General features: G+C 46.9%; 1 protein-coding gene across 1 annotated transcript in view; it reads right to left on the reverse strand.

Moving 5' to 3' along the window:
* The window catches only part of camk1da (calcium/calmodulin-dependent protein kinase 1Da), a 602,900-nt gene that overhangs the window by 143,503 nt on the left and 443,846 nt on the right, over positions 1–15,551 (reverse strand). The window contains exon 5 of the mRNA XM_070896562.1: positions 8,060–8,186. Within this exon, the coding sequence (XP_070752663.1) occupies positions 8,060–8,186 (127 nt within the window). The remainder of the gene's footprint in view (positions 1–8,059; positions 8,187–15,551) is intronic.

Below are 15,551 nucleotides of genomic sequence, written 5' to 3' on the forward strand. Positions count from 1 at the left end.
ACAAAAGCTAAAATAGTGCAAGTGGAAGGAAGAAAGACTAGAAAAAGAACAGGGGAGCTGAAATTATGCTGCGGGATAGTCGTGAATATTTAATTCCTCTCTTGGCTACTTTAGGTATTAATCCGTTTATTCTGAACACATTAACACTTGGTGAGCTGTCTGCACTAGTCCCGCCTCCACAGGCAGGTCGCCACCGAATCTCTCGACAGGGTCCTTCAATGGGAATGATGTCACCAATTTACATATTTAAAGGGCCTAATGCCAGATTTACGCATCTATCCAGAATGCCCGAGTTTGGCAGTGGGACCAATGCGAGCGCAGGTTGGGGCTCAGGACATCCCACTGCCCAACCGGTTCGGCTTGTGCCCATCTTATGCTCGGGAAATGGGCTCAAAGCATACCAGGACATTTTTAATACTTTATTAGTTAATCTTCTGTGGCGTTTCACAGGTGGAGTCTTGATCAAGTGTAGACTTTAGGCAAAATGAGATTAGAGGCTCGAGATTTACAGTGTGGCAAGTTTACAACAACAACAACCTGTATTTATATAGCACCTTTAGGGTAGTGAAACGTCCCAAGGTGGTTCACAGGAGTGTTATAAGAAAACAATTTGACACTGAGGCGCACAAGGAGAAATGAGCGCAGGTGACCAAAAGCTTGGTCAAAGAGGTAGGTTTTAAGGAGCGTCTTAAAGGAGGAGAGAGAGGTAGAGAGGCGGAGAGGTTTAGGCAGGGAGTTCCAGAGCTTGGGGCCCTGGCAACAGAAGGCACGGCCACCGATGGTGGAGTGATTATAATCAGGGATGCTCAGGAGGGCAGAATTAGAGGAGTGCAGATATCCTGGGGGTGGGGGGGGGGGTGGGGCTGAAGGAGATTACAGAGATAGGGAGGGGGCGAGACCATGGAGGGATTTGAAAACAAGGATGAGAATTTTGAAATCGAGGAATCGAGGCGTTGCTTCACCGGGAGCCAATGTAGGTCAGCGAGCACAGCGGGTGATGGGTGAGCGGGACTTGGTGCGAGTTAGGACACGGGGGCAGCCAAGTTTTGGATCACCTCGAGTTTACGTAGGGTAGAATGTGGGAGGCCAGCCAGGAGTGCGTTGGAATAGTCGAGTCTAGAGGTAACAAAGGCACGGATGAGGGCTTCAGCAGCGGATGAGCCGAGGGAGGTGCGGAGACGGGCGATGTTACGGAGGTGCAAATAGGCGGTCTTAGTTATATGCGGATATAAATCGAGTGTTTCCATTGGAATTTATAACGGAAAATGTTGACTGGATGTGTATGCAGATGTAAGATTTTTAATGTATTATATAAATAGATATAGACATAACTTTGATGTGCATATTCAGATGACATTAATCATACAAGACGAACACTCCTCGGCAACTGAATAGTATTTGTACTGGGATATTCGAGAATTTTTCAGTATCATATGATGTAGGAGCAGCTCTTAAGAAAATTGAGTGGCCCACGAAAGATGGGACTCCCTGGAGATTCCCATAATCTAAGGGTCAATACTGTAAGCACAAGAAAAGTAGTTCTCTGTACTGTTTATCAGAGGAGAAATCATAAGCTTTTCAAGCCAAGGTTCTGCTAAAACTCACTCCGCTGATAACTGTTGCCGCATCAATTATTTAAAGGCTAATCACTGGACCACTGTAAGAAGCAAAAAACCTCCAAAGTTAGAACTTTGCATTCAGACAAAATAACCGCCTGGAATTTGCGGTTGGGGTGACGGCAAACTGGCAGTGTTCGCCGTCATTCCGCCGCTGAAATGTTGAGATTTGGCGCATGCACAGGCAGCAATCCTGAAGTTTCAGACTGTCATTCACCACTTCTCCACAGGCTGCGCTGTGGCACCCCCCACCCGACCCTCCCTCGTCCCCCCTCACCCCTCCTCCATCCTCCCCCGCCCATCTACCCATCCCCCACCCCCTGCCCCCTAACCCCCGCGTACCCGCTCCGCCCTCCCCCAGCCCTGCCCCCCCATCAGCCCCGTCCTCCCTTCCCCTCCCTCCCCGCCACTGCCCTTGTCCCCCCTCACCCCTCCCCCATCCTCCCCCGCCCATCTACCATAATATGCACATAGATTGGGTTAACCAAACTGGAAGCAATACGGTAGAGGAGGATTTCCTGGAGTGCATAAGGGATGGTTTTTTAGACCAATATGTCGAGGAACCAACTAGGGGGGAGGCCATCTTAGACTGGGTGTTGTGTAATGAGAGAGGATTAATTAGCAATCTCGTTGTGCGAGGCCCCTTGGGGAAGAGTGACCATAATATGGTGGAATTCTGCATTAGGATGGAGAATGAAATAGTTAATTCAGAGACCATGGTCCAGAACTTAAAGAAGGGTAACTTTGAAGGTATGAGGCGTGAATTGGCTAGGATAGATTGGCGAATGATACTGAAGGGGTTGACTGTGGATGGGCAATGGCAGACATTTAGAGACCGCATGGATGAACTACAACAATTGTACATTCCTGTCTGTCGTAAAAATAAAAAAGGGAAGGTGGCTCGACCGTGGCTATCAAGGGAAATCAGGGATAGCATTAAAGCCAAGGAAGTGGCATACAAATTGGCCAGAAATAGCAGCGAACCCGGGGACTGGGAGAAATTTAGAACTCAGCAGAGGAGGACAAAGGGTTTGATTAGGGCAGGGAAAATGGAGTACGAGAAGAAACTTGCAGGGAACATTAAGACGGATTGCAAAAGTTTCTATAGATATGTAAAGAGAAAAAGGTTAGTAAAGACAAACGTAGGTCCCCTGCAGTCAGAATCAGGTGAAGTCATAACGGGGAACAAAGAAATGGCGGACCAATTGAACAAGTACTTTGGTTCGGTATTCACTGAGGAGGACACAAACAACCTTCCGGATATAAAAGGGGTCGGAGGGTCTAGTAAGGAGGAGGAACTGAGGGAAATCCTTATTAGTCGGGAAATTGTGTTGGGGAAATTGATGGGATTGAAGGCCGATAAATCCCCAGGGCCTGATGGACTGCATCCCAGAGTACTTAAGGAGGTGGCCTTGGAAATAGTGGATGCATTGACAGTCATTTTCCAACATTCCATTGACTCTGGATCAGTTCCTATGGAGTGGAGGGTAGCCAATGTAACCCCACTTCTTAAAAAATGAGGGAGAGAGAAAACAGGGAATTACAGACCGGTCAGCCTGACATCGGTAGTGGGTAAAATGATGGAATCAATTATTAAGGATGTCATAGCAGTGCATTTGGAAAGAGGTAATATGATAGGTCCAAGTCAGCATGGATTTGTGAAAGGGAAATCATGCTTGACAAATCTTCTGGAATTTTTTGAGGATGTTTCCAGTAGAGTGGACAAGGGAGAACCAGTTGATGTGGTATATTTGGACTTTCAGAAGGCTTTCGACAAGGTCCCACACAAGAGATTAATGTGCAAAGTTAAAGCACATGGGATTGGGGGTAGTGTGCTGACGTGGATTGAGAACTGGTTGTCAGACAGGAAGCAAAGAGTAGGAGTAAACGGGTACTTTTCAGAATGGCAGGCAGTGACTAGTGGAGTGCCGCAAGGTTCTGTGCTGGGGCCCCAGCTGTTTACATTGTACATTAATGATTTAGACGAGGGGATTAAATGCAGTATCTCCAAATTTGCGGATGATACTAAGTTGGGTGGCAGTGTGAGCTGCGAGGAGGATGCTATTAGGCTGCAGAGTGACTTGGATAGGTTAGGTGAGTGGGCAAATGCATGGCAGATGAAGTACATCAGTCATTGAAGGTTGGCATGCAGGTACAGCAGGCGGTTAAGAAAGCAAATGGCATGTTGGCCTTCATAGCGAGGGGATTTGAATACAGGGGCAGGGAGGTGTTGCTACAGTTGTACAGGGCCTTGGTGAGGCCACACCTGGAGTATTGTGTACAGTTTTGGTCTCCTAACTTGAGGAAGGACATTCTTGCTATTGAGGGAGTGCAGCGAAGGTTCACCAGACTGATTCCCGGGATGGCGGGACTGACCTATCAAGAAAGATTGGATCAATTGGGCTTGTATTCACTGGAGTTCAGAAGAATGAGAGGGGACCTCATAGAAACGTTTAAAATTCTGACGGGTTTAGACAGGTTAGATGCAGAAAGAATGTTCCCAATGTTGGGGAAGTCCAGAACCAGGGGTCACAGTCTGAGGATAAGGGGTAAGCCATTTAGGACCGAGATGAGGAGAAACTTCTTCACCCAGAGAGTGGTGAACCTGTGGAATTCTCTACCACAGAAAGTAGTTGAGGCCAATTCACTAAATATATTCAAAAGGGAGTTAGATGAAGTCCTTACTACTCGGGGGATCAAGGGTTATGGCGAGAAAGCAGGAAGGGGGTACTGAAGTTTCATGTTCAGCCATGAACTCATTGAATGGCGGTGCAGGCTAGAAGGGCTGAATGGCCTGCTCCTGCACCTATTTTCTATGTTTCTATGTTTCTATGTTTCTATGTCCCACACAAGAGATTAATGTGCAAAGTTAAAGCACATGGGATTGGGGGTAGTGTGCTGACATGGATTGAGAACTGGTTGTCAGACAGGAAGCAAAGAGTAGGAGTAAATGGGTACTTTTCAGAATGGCAGGCAGTGACTAGTGGGGTACCGCAAGGTTCTGTGCTGGGGCCCCAGCTGTTTACACTGTACATTAATGATTTAGACGAGGGGATTAAATGTAGTATCTCCAAATTTGTGGATGACACTAAGTTGGGTGGCAGTGTGAGCTGCAAGGAGGATTCTATGAGGCTGCAGAGCGACTTGGATAGGTTAGGTGAGTGGGCAAATGCATGGCAGATGAAGTATAATGTGGATAAATGTGAGGTTATCCACTTTGGTGGTAAAAACAGAGAGACAGACTATTATCTGAATGGTGACAGATTAGGAAAAGGGGAGGTGCAAAGAGACCTGGGTGTCATGGTACATCAGTCATTGAAGGTTGGCATGCAGGTACAGCAGGCGGTTAAGAAAGCAAATGGCATGTTGGCCTTCATAGCGAGGGGATTTGAGTACAAGGACAGGGAGGTGTTACTACAATTGTACAGGGCCTTGGTGAGGCCACACCTGGAGTATTGTGTACAGTTTTGGTCTCCTAACCTGAGGAAGGACATTCTTGCTATTGAGGGAGTGCAGCGAAGGTTCACCAGACTGATTCCCGGGATGGCGGGACTAACCTATCAAGAAACACTGGATCAACTGGGCTTGTATTCACTGGAGTTCAGAAGAATGAAAGGGGACCTCATAGAAACGTTTAAAATTCTGACGGGGTTAGACAGGTTAGATGCAGGAAGAATGTTCCCAATGTTGGGGAAGTCCAGAACCAGGGGACACAGTCTAAGGATAAGGGGGAAGCCATTTAGGACCGAGATGAGGAGGAATTTCTTCACCCAGAGAGTGGTGAACCTGTGGAATTCTCTACCACAGAAAGTTGTTGAGGCCAATTCACTAAATATATTAAAAGGAGTTAGATGAAGTCCTTACTACTAGGGGAATCAAGGGTTATGGTGAGAAAGCAGGAATGGGGTACTGAAGTTGCATGTTCAGCCATGAACTCATTGAATGGCGGTGCAGGCTAGAAGGGCCGAATGGCCTACTCCTGCACCTATTTTCTATGTTTCTATGTTTCTACCCATCCCCCACCCCCTGCCCTCTAACCCCGGCGTACCCCCTCCGCCCTCCCCCAGCCCTGCCCCCCCCCATCAGCCCCGTCCTCCCTTCCCCTCCCTCCCCGCCACTGCCTTCGTCCCCCCTCAACCATCCCCCATCCTCCCCCGCCCATCTACCCATCCCCCACCCCCTTCCCCCTAACCCCCGCGTACCCCTCCACCCTGCCCCAGCCCTGCCCCCCCATCAGCCGCGTCCTCCCTTCCCCCCTCACCCCTCCCCCGCCCCCTCCGCGCCCTGTCCCCCTCTCCCCCCTCCCTCCCCCCCTCCCCGTGCCCTTCCCCCACTGCCACCCCCTCAGGCCATCAGTAAAATCAGCTAAATCGGGAAAACTGATGAAAACTTCGGCTCTCCTGCAGTAATTACGCTGTTAAATTCCCCACTAAAGGTTCGCCCCAAAGGGATTCAGTGTAACTGGGGCTTTAACAGCGTTATTACTGCTAAACACAGGTTAGGGGCCTGACAAAATCATTTTAATTTTGTGAAATGAGATGTTTGTCCATTTTAATAAAAATTGAAATTGTTTAAGGAAACTTTTAACGCAACATTGTTTACATTTCTTTTTAAAAAGTTTATCCATCTTTATTTCGGGTTTAGCTTGTTGCTGGGTGCGAGCCCCAATCTTTGTTTTTGCTCTCTCTAACTATTTGAAAAAAGTTAGAATTGCAAAAGCCGACTCACTTCCTGGTTTGTGGACTGTGAGAATTCTGCCTTTTGATTGGCTGCTCAGACAGCCTGTTGCCGTCACACGCAGCTCGCGCAAGGGAATCCCCACTACACGCCGCTGATTTTGCATAACGCGACGGAAAACCCCAAGCGCTCGCCGCAGGGATCGCAAGATCTCCGTGCGGAGCGTACATCTGGGCGGTGAGCGCCTTCGCTTCGCCGCTGACCGCAAACTAGTTTGCTGAATTCCAAAATAGAATGAAGCACTTACTTTGCCTCTGAAAATATATTTTTAGCCCTTCCAAACAGAATAGTAAAATACCTGCACAAGTTAAACACTGCGGACACTGGAATCTGAAATAAAAACAGAGAATGCCAGAAATACTCAGTGGGCCGTGCAGCGTCTGTCGAGAGAGAAACGGAGTTAATATTGCAGGTCGGTGACCCTTCGTTAGAACTGGAAAAGTTAGAGATGTAACAGGTTTTTAAGCAAGTGCAGAGGCAGGGAAAGGGGGCGATGGACCGAACAAAACCTATCAGAGACCTTTCCTTGTGGTCTTTTCTCCCCTTCCCCCATCCGTACATTTGCTTAAAACCTGTCCCATCACGAACTTTTCCCAGTCCTGACGAAGGATCATTGACCTGAAACATTAACTCTGTTTCTCTCTCTGCAAATGCTGCCTGACCCGCTGAGTATTTCCAGCATTCTCTGTTTTTATTACAGTAAAATACCCGTGTACACGGAAAGCAGCATTTCAAGTGACGCATCCCAAATGTAAGTTTGGATTTGGACATGTTTTTTCTGGGCTTAAACAAACGTACAGGCTTCTTCATGACAGCAAATTAAATAAACAGCAAGAAATTCTCTTGAAGGGGAAAAAAATGACAGGGCTATGGGGACAGAGGAGGGGGAGTGGGATTAATTGGATAGCTCTACCGAAGAGCCGGCACAGACACGATGGGCCGAATGGCCTCTTTCTGTGCGGTATTGTACAGTGATTCTCATGTGTCACATGCAACAACAACAACCTACATTTATATAGTGCCTTTAACGCAGTAAAACGTCCCAAGTCCCAAGGCGCTTCACAGGAGCATTATCAAACAAAATTTGACACCGAGCCGCATAAGGAGAATTTAGGGCAGGAGCTTGGTCAAAGAGGTAGGTTTTAAGGAGCTTCTTGAAGGAGGAAAGAGAGGTAGAGAGGCGGAGAGGTTTAGGGAGGGAGTTCCAGAACTTGGGGCCCAGGCAACAGAAGGCACGGCCACCAATGGTGGAGCGATTATAATCAGGGATGCTCAAGAGGGCAGAATTAGAGGAGCGCAGACATCTCGGGGGGGGTTGTGGGGCTGGAGGAGATTACAGAGATAGGGAGGGGGCGAGGGCCTTGGAGGGATTTGAAAACAAGGATGAGGATTTTGAAATCAAGGAAGCAAATACCTGACAAATTAGGGAGGTTAAAGTAGACAATGAACCTTTACTCAATGTCACTGAAGAAACAGAACGATGGGAATGCAGTCGGCCTTGTAGTTGTTGGCAGACATGTTGACCATGGATGCCTCTTGATCTTTGTGTTGGAACAATATCAAGTTTGGTAGCAAGGAACATTCTAGTAACTGTATTTTCTCCTTATGGGGTTGTTTGCACATTAAATATCAATATAAAATCAGTTAAAAGCTTTAGCGCGCACACAGAACTTTCCAGAACCTCCCGTTTGAAGGAAATCACTTACCCACATAGCCTGGGGTGCCGCACGCTGTAGACATGACATCTCCCGTTCCCTCCATCTTGGACAGACCGAAATCGCTGATCATAATTTTGGATTTTTCAGCAGGGCTGAAGTACAAGAGGTTTTCTGGCTGAGTAAAGATTTAAGAAGAAAAACACACAAGACTATTTTGATTTCCTTCTTTTAGGAGAGAGAAACATTTAATAATTATTGTGGGGGCGAGGGGGGGGAAGAGAACAAAGTATTATGCAGAATTTCCCATCTGTAATGGATGGTCACAAGTTTGTAGAGCTGTTGCTGTGTGAGGTTGCATCCCCCTCTTCCAATATTTGAAGGGGCTGCTCCTCAAATTCTGGTTGCACTTCAGTCCCACGCTCCTGATCTTTGGGCACCCTGTGCGGAGGGGAGCAGGCAGTTTGGAACGCCTCCTCGAAAGACAGATCCTGGGCAGGGCCAAGGTGGCCATCAACAGGCCCAGGCAGCGGGCGGTCGAGGGGGTCGTTCAGCCCGACTGCCTGCCTCTCTTCCGCGGTTACATCCGAGCCAGGGTGTCCCTGGAGATGGAGCACGCGGTGTCCACCGGTACGCTCGTGGCCTTCCGCGGGAGGTGGGCGCCGGAGGGACTGGAGTGTGTCATTTCAACCGGGAACAGAATTTTAATTTGATTTGATTTGACAAAGGTTCCCTTTATGTTCAATTGTTAATTTGTGTTTTTGGTGCCCTCAAAAAAAAAAGGGGGCACTTGATTTAAAGTTACTTTTCAAAATAGTTGTAGAGCTGTTGAGTTGGGAGTGGCTTAGCCAGGTCACGTGATGTTCACAAGTCTCAATAAAACCCCAGCCAGTTGGGTTCGGGGGATCCACGATGAGGCAGGTGGTTGTGTGCCCGGTGGATGAACTGGTAATGTGTAGTGTGATTGTTAAGCCTTTGCTAATAAACTAACTAGTTCTCAATAGCAATGTGTTGCTATGAATTCTTAAGCAACTACATGATCCTGTCTGGAGATGAACTAGCTGGGTAGAGCCCATGATAAGCCAAGTTGCACATGTTCTTGTTCTTCGCTTTCCTACTTTCCCAGGAACAGTCAAAATCCAGCTGCCAGAAAGCTCTACAGTGTTTTGTTTTATTTATTCATGGGATGTGGGCATCGCTGGCAAGGCCGGCATTTATTGCCCATCCCTAATTACCCTTGAGAAGGTGGTGGTGAGCTGCCATTTCAGAGGGCAGTTTAAGAGTCTTGCTACAATTGTACGGGGCCTTGGTGAGACCACACCTGGAGTACTGTGCACAGTTTGGTCTCCTTATCTAAAGAAGGATATACTTGCCTTGGAGACTGTACAACCGAGGTACACTAGACTGATTCCTGGAATGAGAAAGCTTTCTTATGATGAGAGATTCAGTAGATGGGGCATACTCTCTGGAGTTTAGAAGAATGAGAGGTGATCTCTTTGAAACATAGAAGATTCTGAGGGGGATTGACAGAGTAGATGCAGGGAGGATGTTTCCCCCGGGCTGGAAAGTCTAGAACCAGGGGTCACAGTCTCAGGATAAGGGGTCGGCCATTTAAGACTGAGATGAGGCAGAATTTCTTCACTCAGAGGGTGGTGAATCTTTGGAATTCTCTGCCCCAGAGGGCTGTGGAGGCTCAGTCTCTGAATATATTCAAGGCTGAGATCGATAGATTTTTGGACTCGAGGGGAATCGAGGGATATGGGGATCGGATGGGGGGAAAGTGGAGTTGAGGTCGATGATCAGCCATGATCTTATTGAATGGTGGAGCAGGCTCGGGTGGCCATATGGCTGACTCCTGCTCCTAATTCTTATGTTCTTATGAGTTAACCACATTGCTGTGGGTCGGGAGTAACATATAGGCCAGACCGGGTAAGGAAAGCAGATTTCCTTCCCAAAAGGGCATTAGTGATACTAGCTTTTAGAAACATACAAACATAGAAAATAGGTGGAGTAGGTCATTCGGCCCTTTGAGCCTGCACCACCATTCAATATGATCATGGCTGATCATTCAATTTCAGTACCCCATTCCTGCTTTCTCTCCATACCCCTTGATCCTTTAGCCGTAAGGGCCACATCTAACTCCATTTTGAATATATCTAACGAACTGGCTTCAACAACTTTCTATGGTAGAGAATTCCACAGGTTCACAATTCTCTGAGTGAAGAAGTTTCTCCTCATCTCGGTCCTAAATGGCTTACCCCTTATCCTTAGACTGTGATCCATGGTTCTGGACTTCCCCAACATCGGTAACATTCTTCCTGCATCTAACCTGTCCAATCCTGTCAGAATTTTATATGATTCTATGAGATCCCCTCTCATTCTTCTAAATTCCAGTGAATATAAGCCTAGTCGATCCAGTCTTTCTTCATATGTCAGTCCTGCCACCCCGGGAATCAGTCTGGTGAACCTTCGCTGCACTCCTTCAATAGCAAGAATGTCCTTCCTCAGATTAGGAGACCAAAACTGAACACAATATTCAAGGTGTGGCCTCACCAAGCCCCTGTACAACTGCAGTAAGACCTCCCTGCTCCTATATTCAAATCCTCTCGCTATGAAGGCCAACATGCCATTTGCTTTCTTCACCGCCTGCTGCACCTGCATGCCAACTTTCAATGACTGATGTACCATGACACCCAGGTCTCATTGCACCTCTCCTTTTCCTAATCTGTCACCATTCAGATAATATGCTGCCTCACACTTATCTACATTATTCTGCATCTTCCAATGCATTTGCCCACTCACCTAACCTTTCCAAGTCACTCTGCAGCCTCTTAGCATCCCCCTCACAGCTCGCACTGCCAACCAGCTTAGTGTCATCTGCAAACTTGGAGATATTACATTCAATTCCTTCATCTAAATCATTAATGTATATTGTAAATAGCTGGAGTCCCAGCACTGAACCTTGCGGTACCCCACTTGTCACTACCTGCCATTCTGAAAGGGAGCCGTTTATTCCTACTCTTTGCTTCCTGTCTGCCAATCAGTTCTCTATCCACGTCAATACATTACCCCCAATACCATGTGCTTTAATTTTGCACATTAATCTCTTGTATGGGACCTTGTCAAAAGCCTTTTGAAAGTCTAAATACACCACATCCACTGGTTCTCCCTTGTCTACTTTACTAGTTACATCCTCAAAAAATTCTAGAAGATTTGTCAAGTATGATTTCCCTTTCATAAATCCATGCTGACTTGGACCAATCCTATCACTGCTTTCCAAATGCGCTGCTATTACATCTTTAATAACTGATTCCAACATTTTCCCCACTACCGATGTCAGGCTAACCGGTCTATAATTCCATGTTTTCTCTCTCCCTCCTTTTTTAAAAAGTGGTGTTACATTAGCTACCCTCCAATCCATAGGAACTGATCCAGAGTCTACAGAATGTTGGAAAATGACCACCAATGCATCCACTATTTCTAGGGCCACTTCCTTAAGTACTCTGGGATGCAGACTATCAGGCCCTGGAGATTTATCAATCCCATCAATTTCCCCAACACAATTTCCTGACTAATAAGGATTTCCTTCAGTTCCTCCTTCTCGCTAGACCCTCGGTCCCCTAGTATTTCCGGAAGGTTATTTGTGTCTTCCTTAGTAAAGACAGAACCAAAGTATTTGTTCAATTGGTCTGCCATTTCTTTGTTCGCCATTATAAATTCACCTGATTCCGACTGCAAGGGACCTACGTTTGTCTTCACTAATCTTTTTCTCTTCACATATCTATAGAAGTTTTTGCAGTCAGTTTTTATTTTCCCTGCAAGCTTACTCTCATTTCCCACTCCTAATTAAACCCTTTGTCCTCCTCTGCTGAATTCTAAATTTCTCTCGTCCTCAGGTTTGCTGCTTTTTCTGGCCAATTTATATGCCTCTTCCTTGGATTTAACACTATCCCTAATTTCCCTTGTTAGCCACGGTTGAGCCACCTTCCCCGTTTTATTTTTACACCAGACAGAGATGTACAATTGTTGAAGTTCATCCATGTGATCGTTAAATGTCTGCCATTGCCTATCCACCGTCAACCCTTTAAGTATCATTCGCCAGTCTATCCTAGCCAATTCACGTCTCATACCATTCTTTAAATTCAGGACCCGAGTCTCTGAATTAATTGTGTCACTCTCCATCTTAATAAAGAATTCTACCATATTATGGTCACTCTTCCTCAAGGGGCCTCGCACAATAGGATTGCTAATTAATCCTCTCTCATTACACAAGACCCAGTCTCGGATGGCCAGCTCTCTGGTTGGTTCCTCTACATATTGGTCTAGAAGACCATCCCTTATACACTCCAGGAAATCCTCCTCCACGATATTGCTACCAGTTTGGTTAGCCCAATCTATATGTAGATTAAAGTCTCCCATGATAACTGCTGTACCTTTATTGCACGCATCCCTAATTTCCTGTTTGATGCCATCCCCAACCTCCCTACCACTGTTTAATTAACTTGAATTTAACTTTTCCCAGTTGCCGTGGTGGGATTTGAACTCATGACTCTGGATCATTAGTCCAGGCCTCGGGATTACTCGCCGAGTAACATAACCATTGTACTACCATACCTCAGCTTGGTGCCAACAGACCAAACTGATAATGGATCCTATTTTAAAACTAAAAGGACTGGGACATTAGACTTTATTGGAAAATACATTTAGGGAATCAATTAAAAGCATTTATCAAACAATAATAATGCCTAGTTTTGATGTATGTCTTCTTTAGTATGTCTGCTCACGAAGTGGTCTCCTCTGCATTGGGGAGGCCAAGCGTAGATTGGGTGACCGCTTTGCAGAACACCTCCGTTCAGTCCGCAAGTGTGACCCTGAGCTTCAGGTCACCTGTCACTTTAATTCCCCGCTCCACTCCCACTCTGACCTCTCCGCCCTCAGCCTCCTACACTGTTCCAATGAACCTCGACATAAACTCACTGAACAGCAGCTCATCTTTTGATTAGGCACCTTACAGCCTTCTGAACTCAACATCGAGTTCAACAATTTCAGATCATAACCTCTGCCCCCATTTGTTTGGATGGCAGCTGTTGGTGCTGCTCCTGTTATTCCCATTTACTCCTCCTCTCGACCCATCTTTTGTTTCTTTAGTTGTCCCATTACCATCACTGTTCACCTTGCACCGTCATCCCTTTTGTCATTTACATCTTGGTAGTCTGTCGTTTCCAACAAAGACGTTGATATGCTAATCATCAATGGCATGTGTCTTCAAGTGGCTGTATAGGCCAATTCTGGATGCACATAGTCTCTTGCACGTCGGACAAGGGAAGTTCGATGTGCCTGATGCTGACAGTACTGCCACCTGATGTCGCCTATCTCTAGCGTCCCACAGGCGTTGACATCAGCTTTCCTCGAAGGTCTGGCAGGTAGTCCTCGTGAGGGTTCACCACTGGATTTTATTAGCTGCTGTATTTTCCAGGTCCTTTGGTCGGATGCCACAGTACTGGAGGTTAGCCTTGATGCAATCTTTGTAGCGCTTGCGGGGGCGCCCCTGGTGTCTTCGGCCTTCACAGAGCTCGCCGTGAAGAAACTTGACGAGGGATCCTTGACTCATCCATGCGGATGACATGTCCAGCCCACCGGAACTGGGCTCGCATGATCATCACCTCGATGCTAGTTGATTGTGCTCTCTCCAGAACCTCAAAGTTTGACACCCGGTCTGGCCAGCGTATGTGGAGTATAGATCTGAGACTGCGCATATGGAAAGCTTCCAACTACTTGATGTGTCGCCTGTAGGGTGCCCAGGTCTCACATCCATAAAGGAGAGATGAGAGAACGACTGCTCTATACACCGACAGTTTAGTTGACAGTCGGATGTGGTGGTGACTCAACACCTTAGTGCGCAAGTGACCAAGTGCCTGGCTGGCTTTACAGATCCTTGCATCGATCTCCTTGTCCAAGGACCCATCACTTGATGTGGTGCTGCCAAGGTACTTGAAGCTGTTCACTGACTTTAGTTGTATACTGCCGATGGAGACTGTGGGAGCAGATGCTGTGGTGCCAGGGGCAGGCTGGTAGAGAACCTTGGTTTTACTGAGGCTGATGGTTAGGCCAAACAATTCTGTTGCCTCAGCAAATTTGCTGAGTATGAATTGTAGGTCTCTCTCCTTGTGTGCCATAAGGGCGCAGTCATCAGTAAAGAGTGCCTCTAGGATGAGTCGTTTCCGTACTTTGGTCCTTGCAGCAAGGCGGCGGAGGTTGAACAGTGAACCATCTAATCGATATTTCAGGTAGACCCCAAACTCCAAGTCTTTTATGGCATAGTTCAAGACGCAGGTAAAGAATAGGTTGAACAGAACTGGAGCGAGTACACAACCTTGTTTCCTCCATTTGAGATGGCAACTGGGGCCATGGTTGTGCCGTCTGAGAGCACTTCATCTGTCATGTTGTCATGAAACAGCTCAATGATGTGGACAAACTTCCTTGGGTATCCAAGTTTCGTCAAGATTGACCACAGCGCTGCTCTGTTGACAGTATCAAAGGCCTTGGTGAGGTCAATAAATACAGCGTACAGGTCCATGTTCTGCTCAATGCACTTCTCCTGCACTTGTCTGAGTGCAAAGATCATGTCCGCTGTGCTCCGACCAGGTCGAAAGCCACATTGTGTTTCTGGAAGATTTACTTCTGAGACACTAGCTATAATATTATGCGGGCGATGATCTTCCCAGCAATGGACAGAAGTTCCCCTGTAGTTGCCACAGACTGCTTTGTTGCCCTTGTTCTTGTAGAGGGAAACTATCATAGCATCACGGAAGTCCTGTGGCATGTCTTCATCTTCCCAGATGCTAGTTATTATGTCATGAAAGGCCTCGAGAGTTGCTGGGCCTACTGCCTTATAGATTTCGGCAGGGATTCCATCCTTTCCTGGAGCCTTTCCTGCACTCATCTGGTTGATGGCTTTCTTTACTTTGTCCATGCTGGGAGGAAGATCAAGATCTTCTTTGATAGGTTGCTGGGGTATGGAGTCAAGTGCTTCTTCGTTCACTGTTGAAGGTTAGTTAAGAAGGTTACTGAAGTGTTCTCTCCACCTCTCATTTATGCCAGTCCTGTCTTTGATCAAAGTGCTGCCATCTGCTGAAAGGAGTGGAGTAGTGCTGGGTTTTGATGGCCCAGAGACTGACTTGATGGCGCTGAAGAACATCTTTGTATTGTGAGTTTCCCTTTTGTCATTTACATAGGATTACATTAAATATACAACACAAAAACAGGCCATTCGGCCCAACCAGTCCATGCCGGCGTTTATGTTCCACTCGAGCCTCCTCCCGTCTTTCCCCATCTAACTCTATCAGCATAACCCTCTATTCCCTTCTCCCCTATTGGCTTGTCCAGCCTCCCCTTAAATACATCGATACTATTCGCCTCAACCCCTCCCTGTGGCAGCGAGTTCCACATTCTCAACACTCTCTGGGTAAAGAAGTTTCTCCTGAATTTCCCATTGGATTTCTTGGTGACTATCTTATATTGATGGCCTCTAGTTATGCTCTTC

Source organism: Pristiophorus japonicus, chromosome 13 (assembly GCF_044704955.1).
Source record: "Pristiophorus japonicus isolate sPriJap1 chromosome 13, sPriJap1.hap1, whole genome shotgun sequence".
NCBI lineage: Eukaryota > Metazoa > Chordata > Chondrichthyes > Pristiophoridae > Pristiophorus > Pristiophorus japonicus.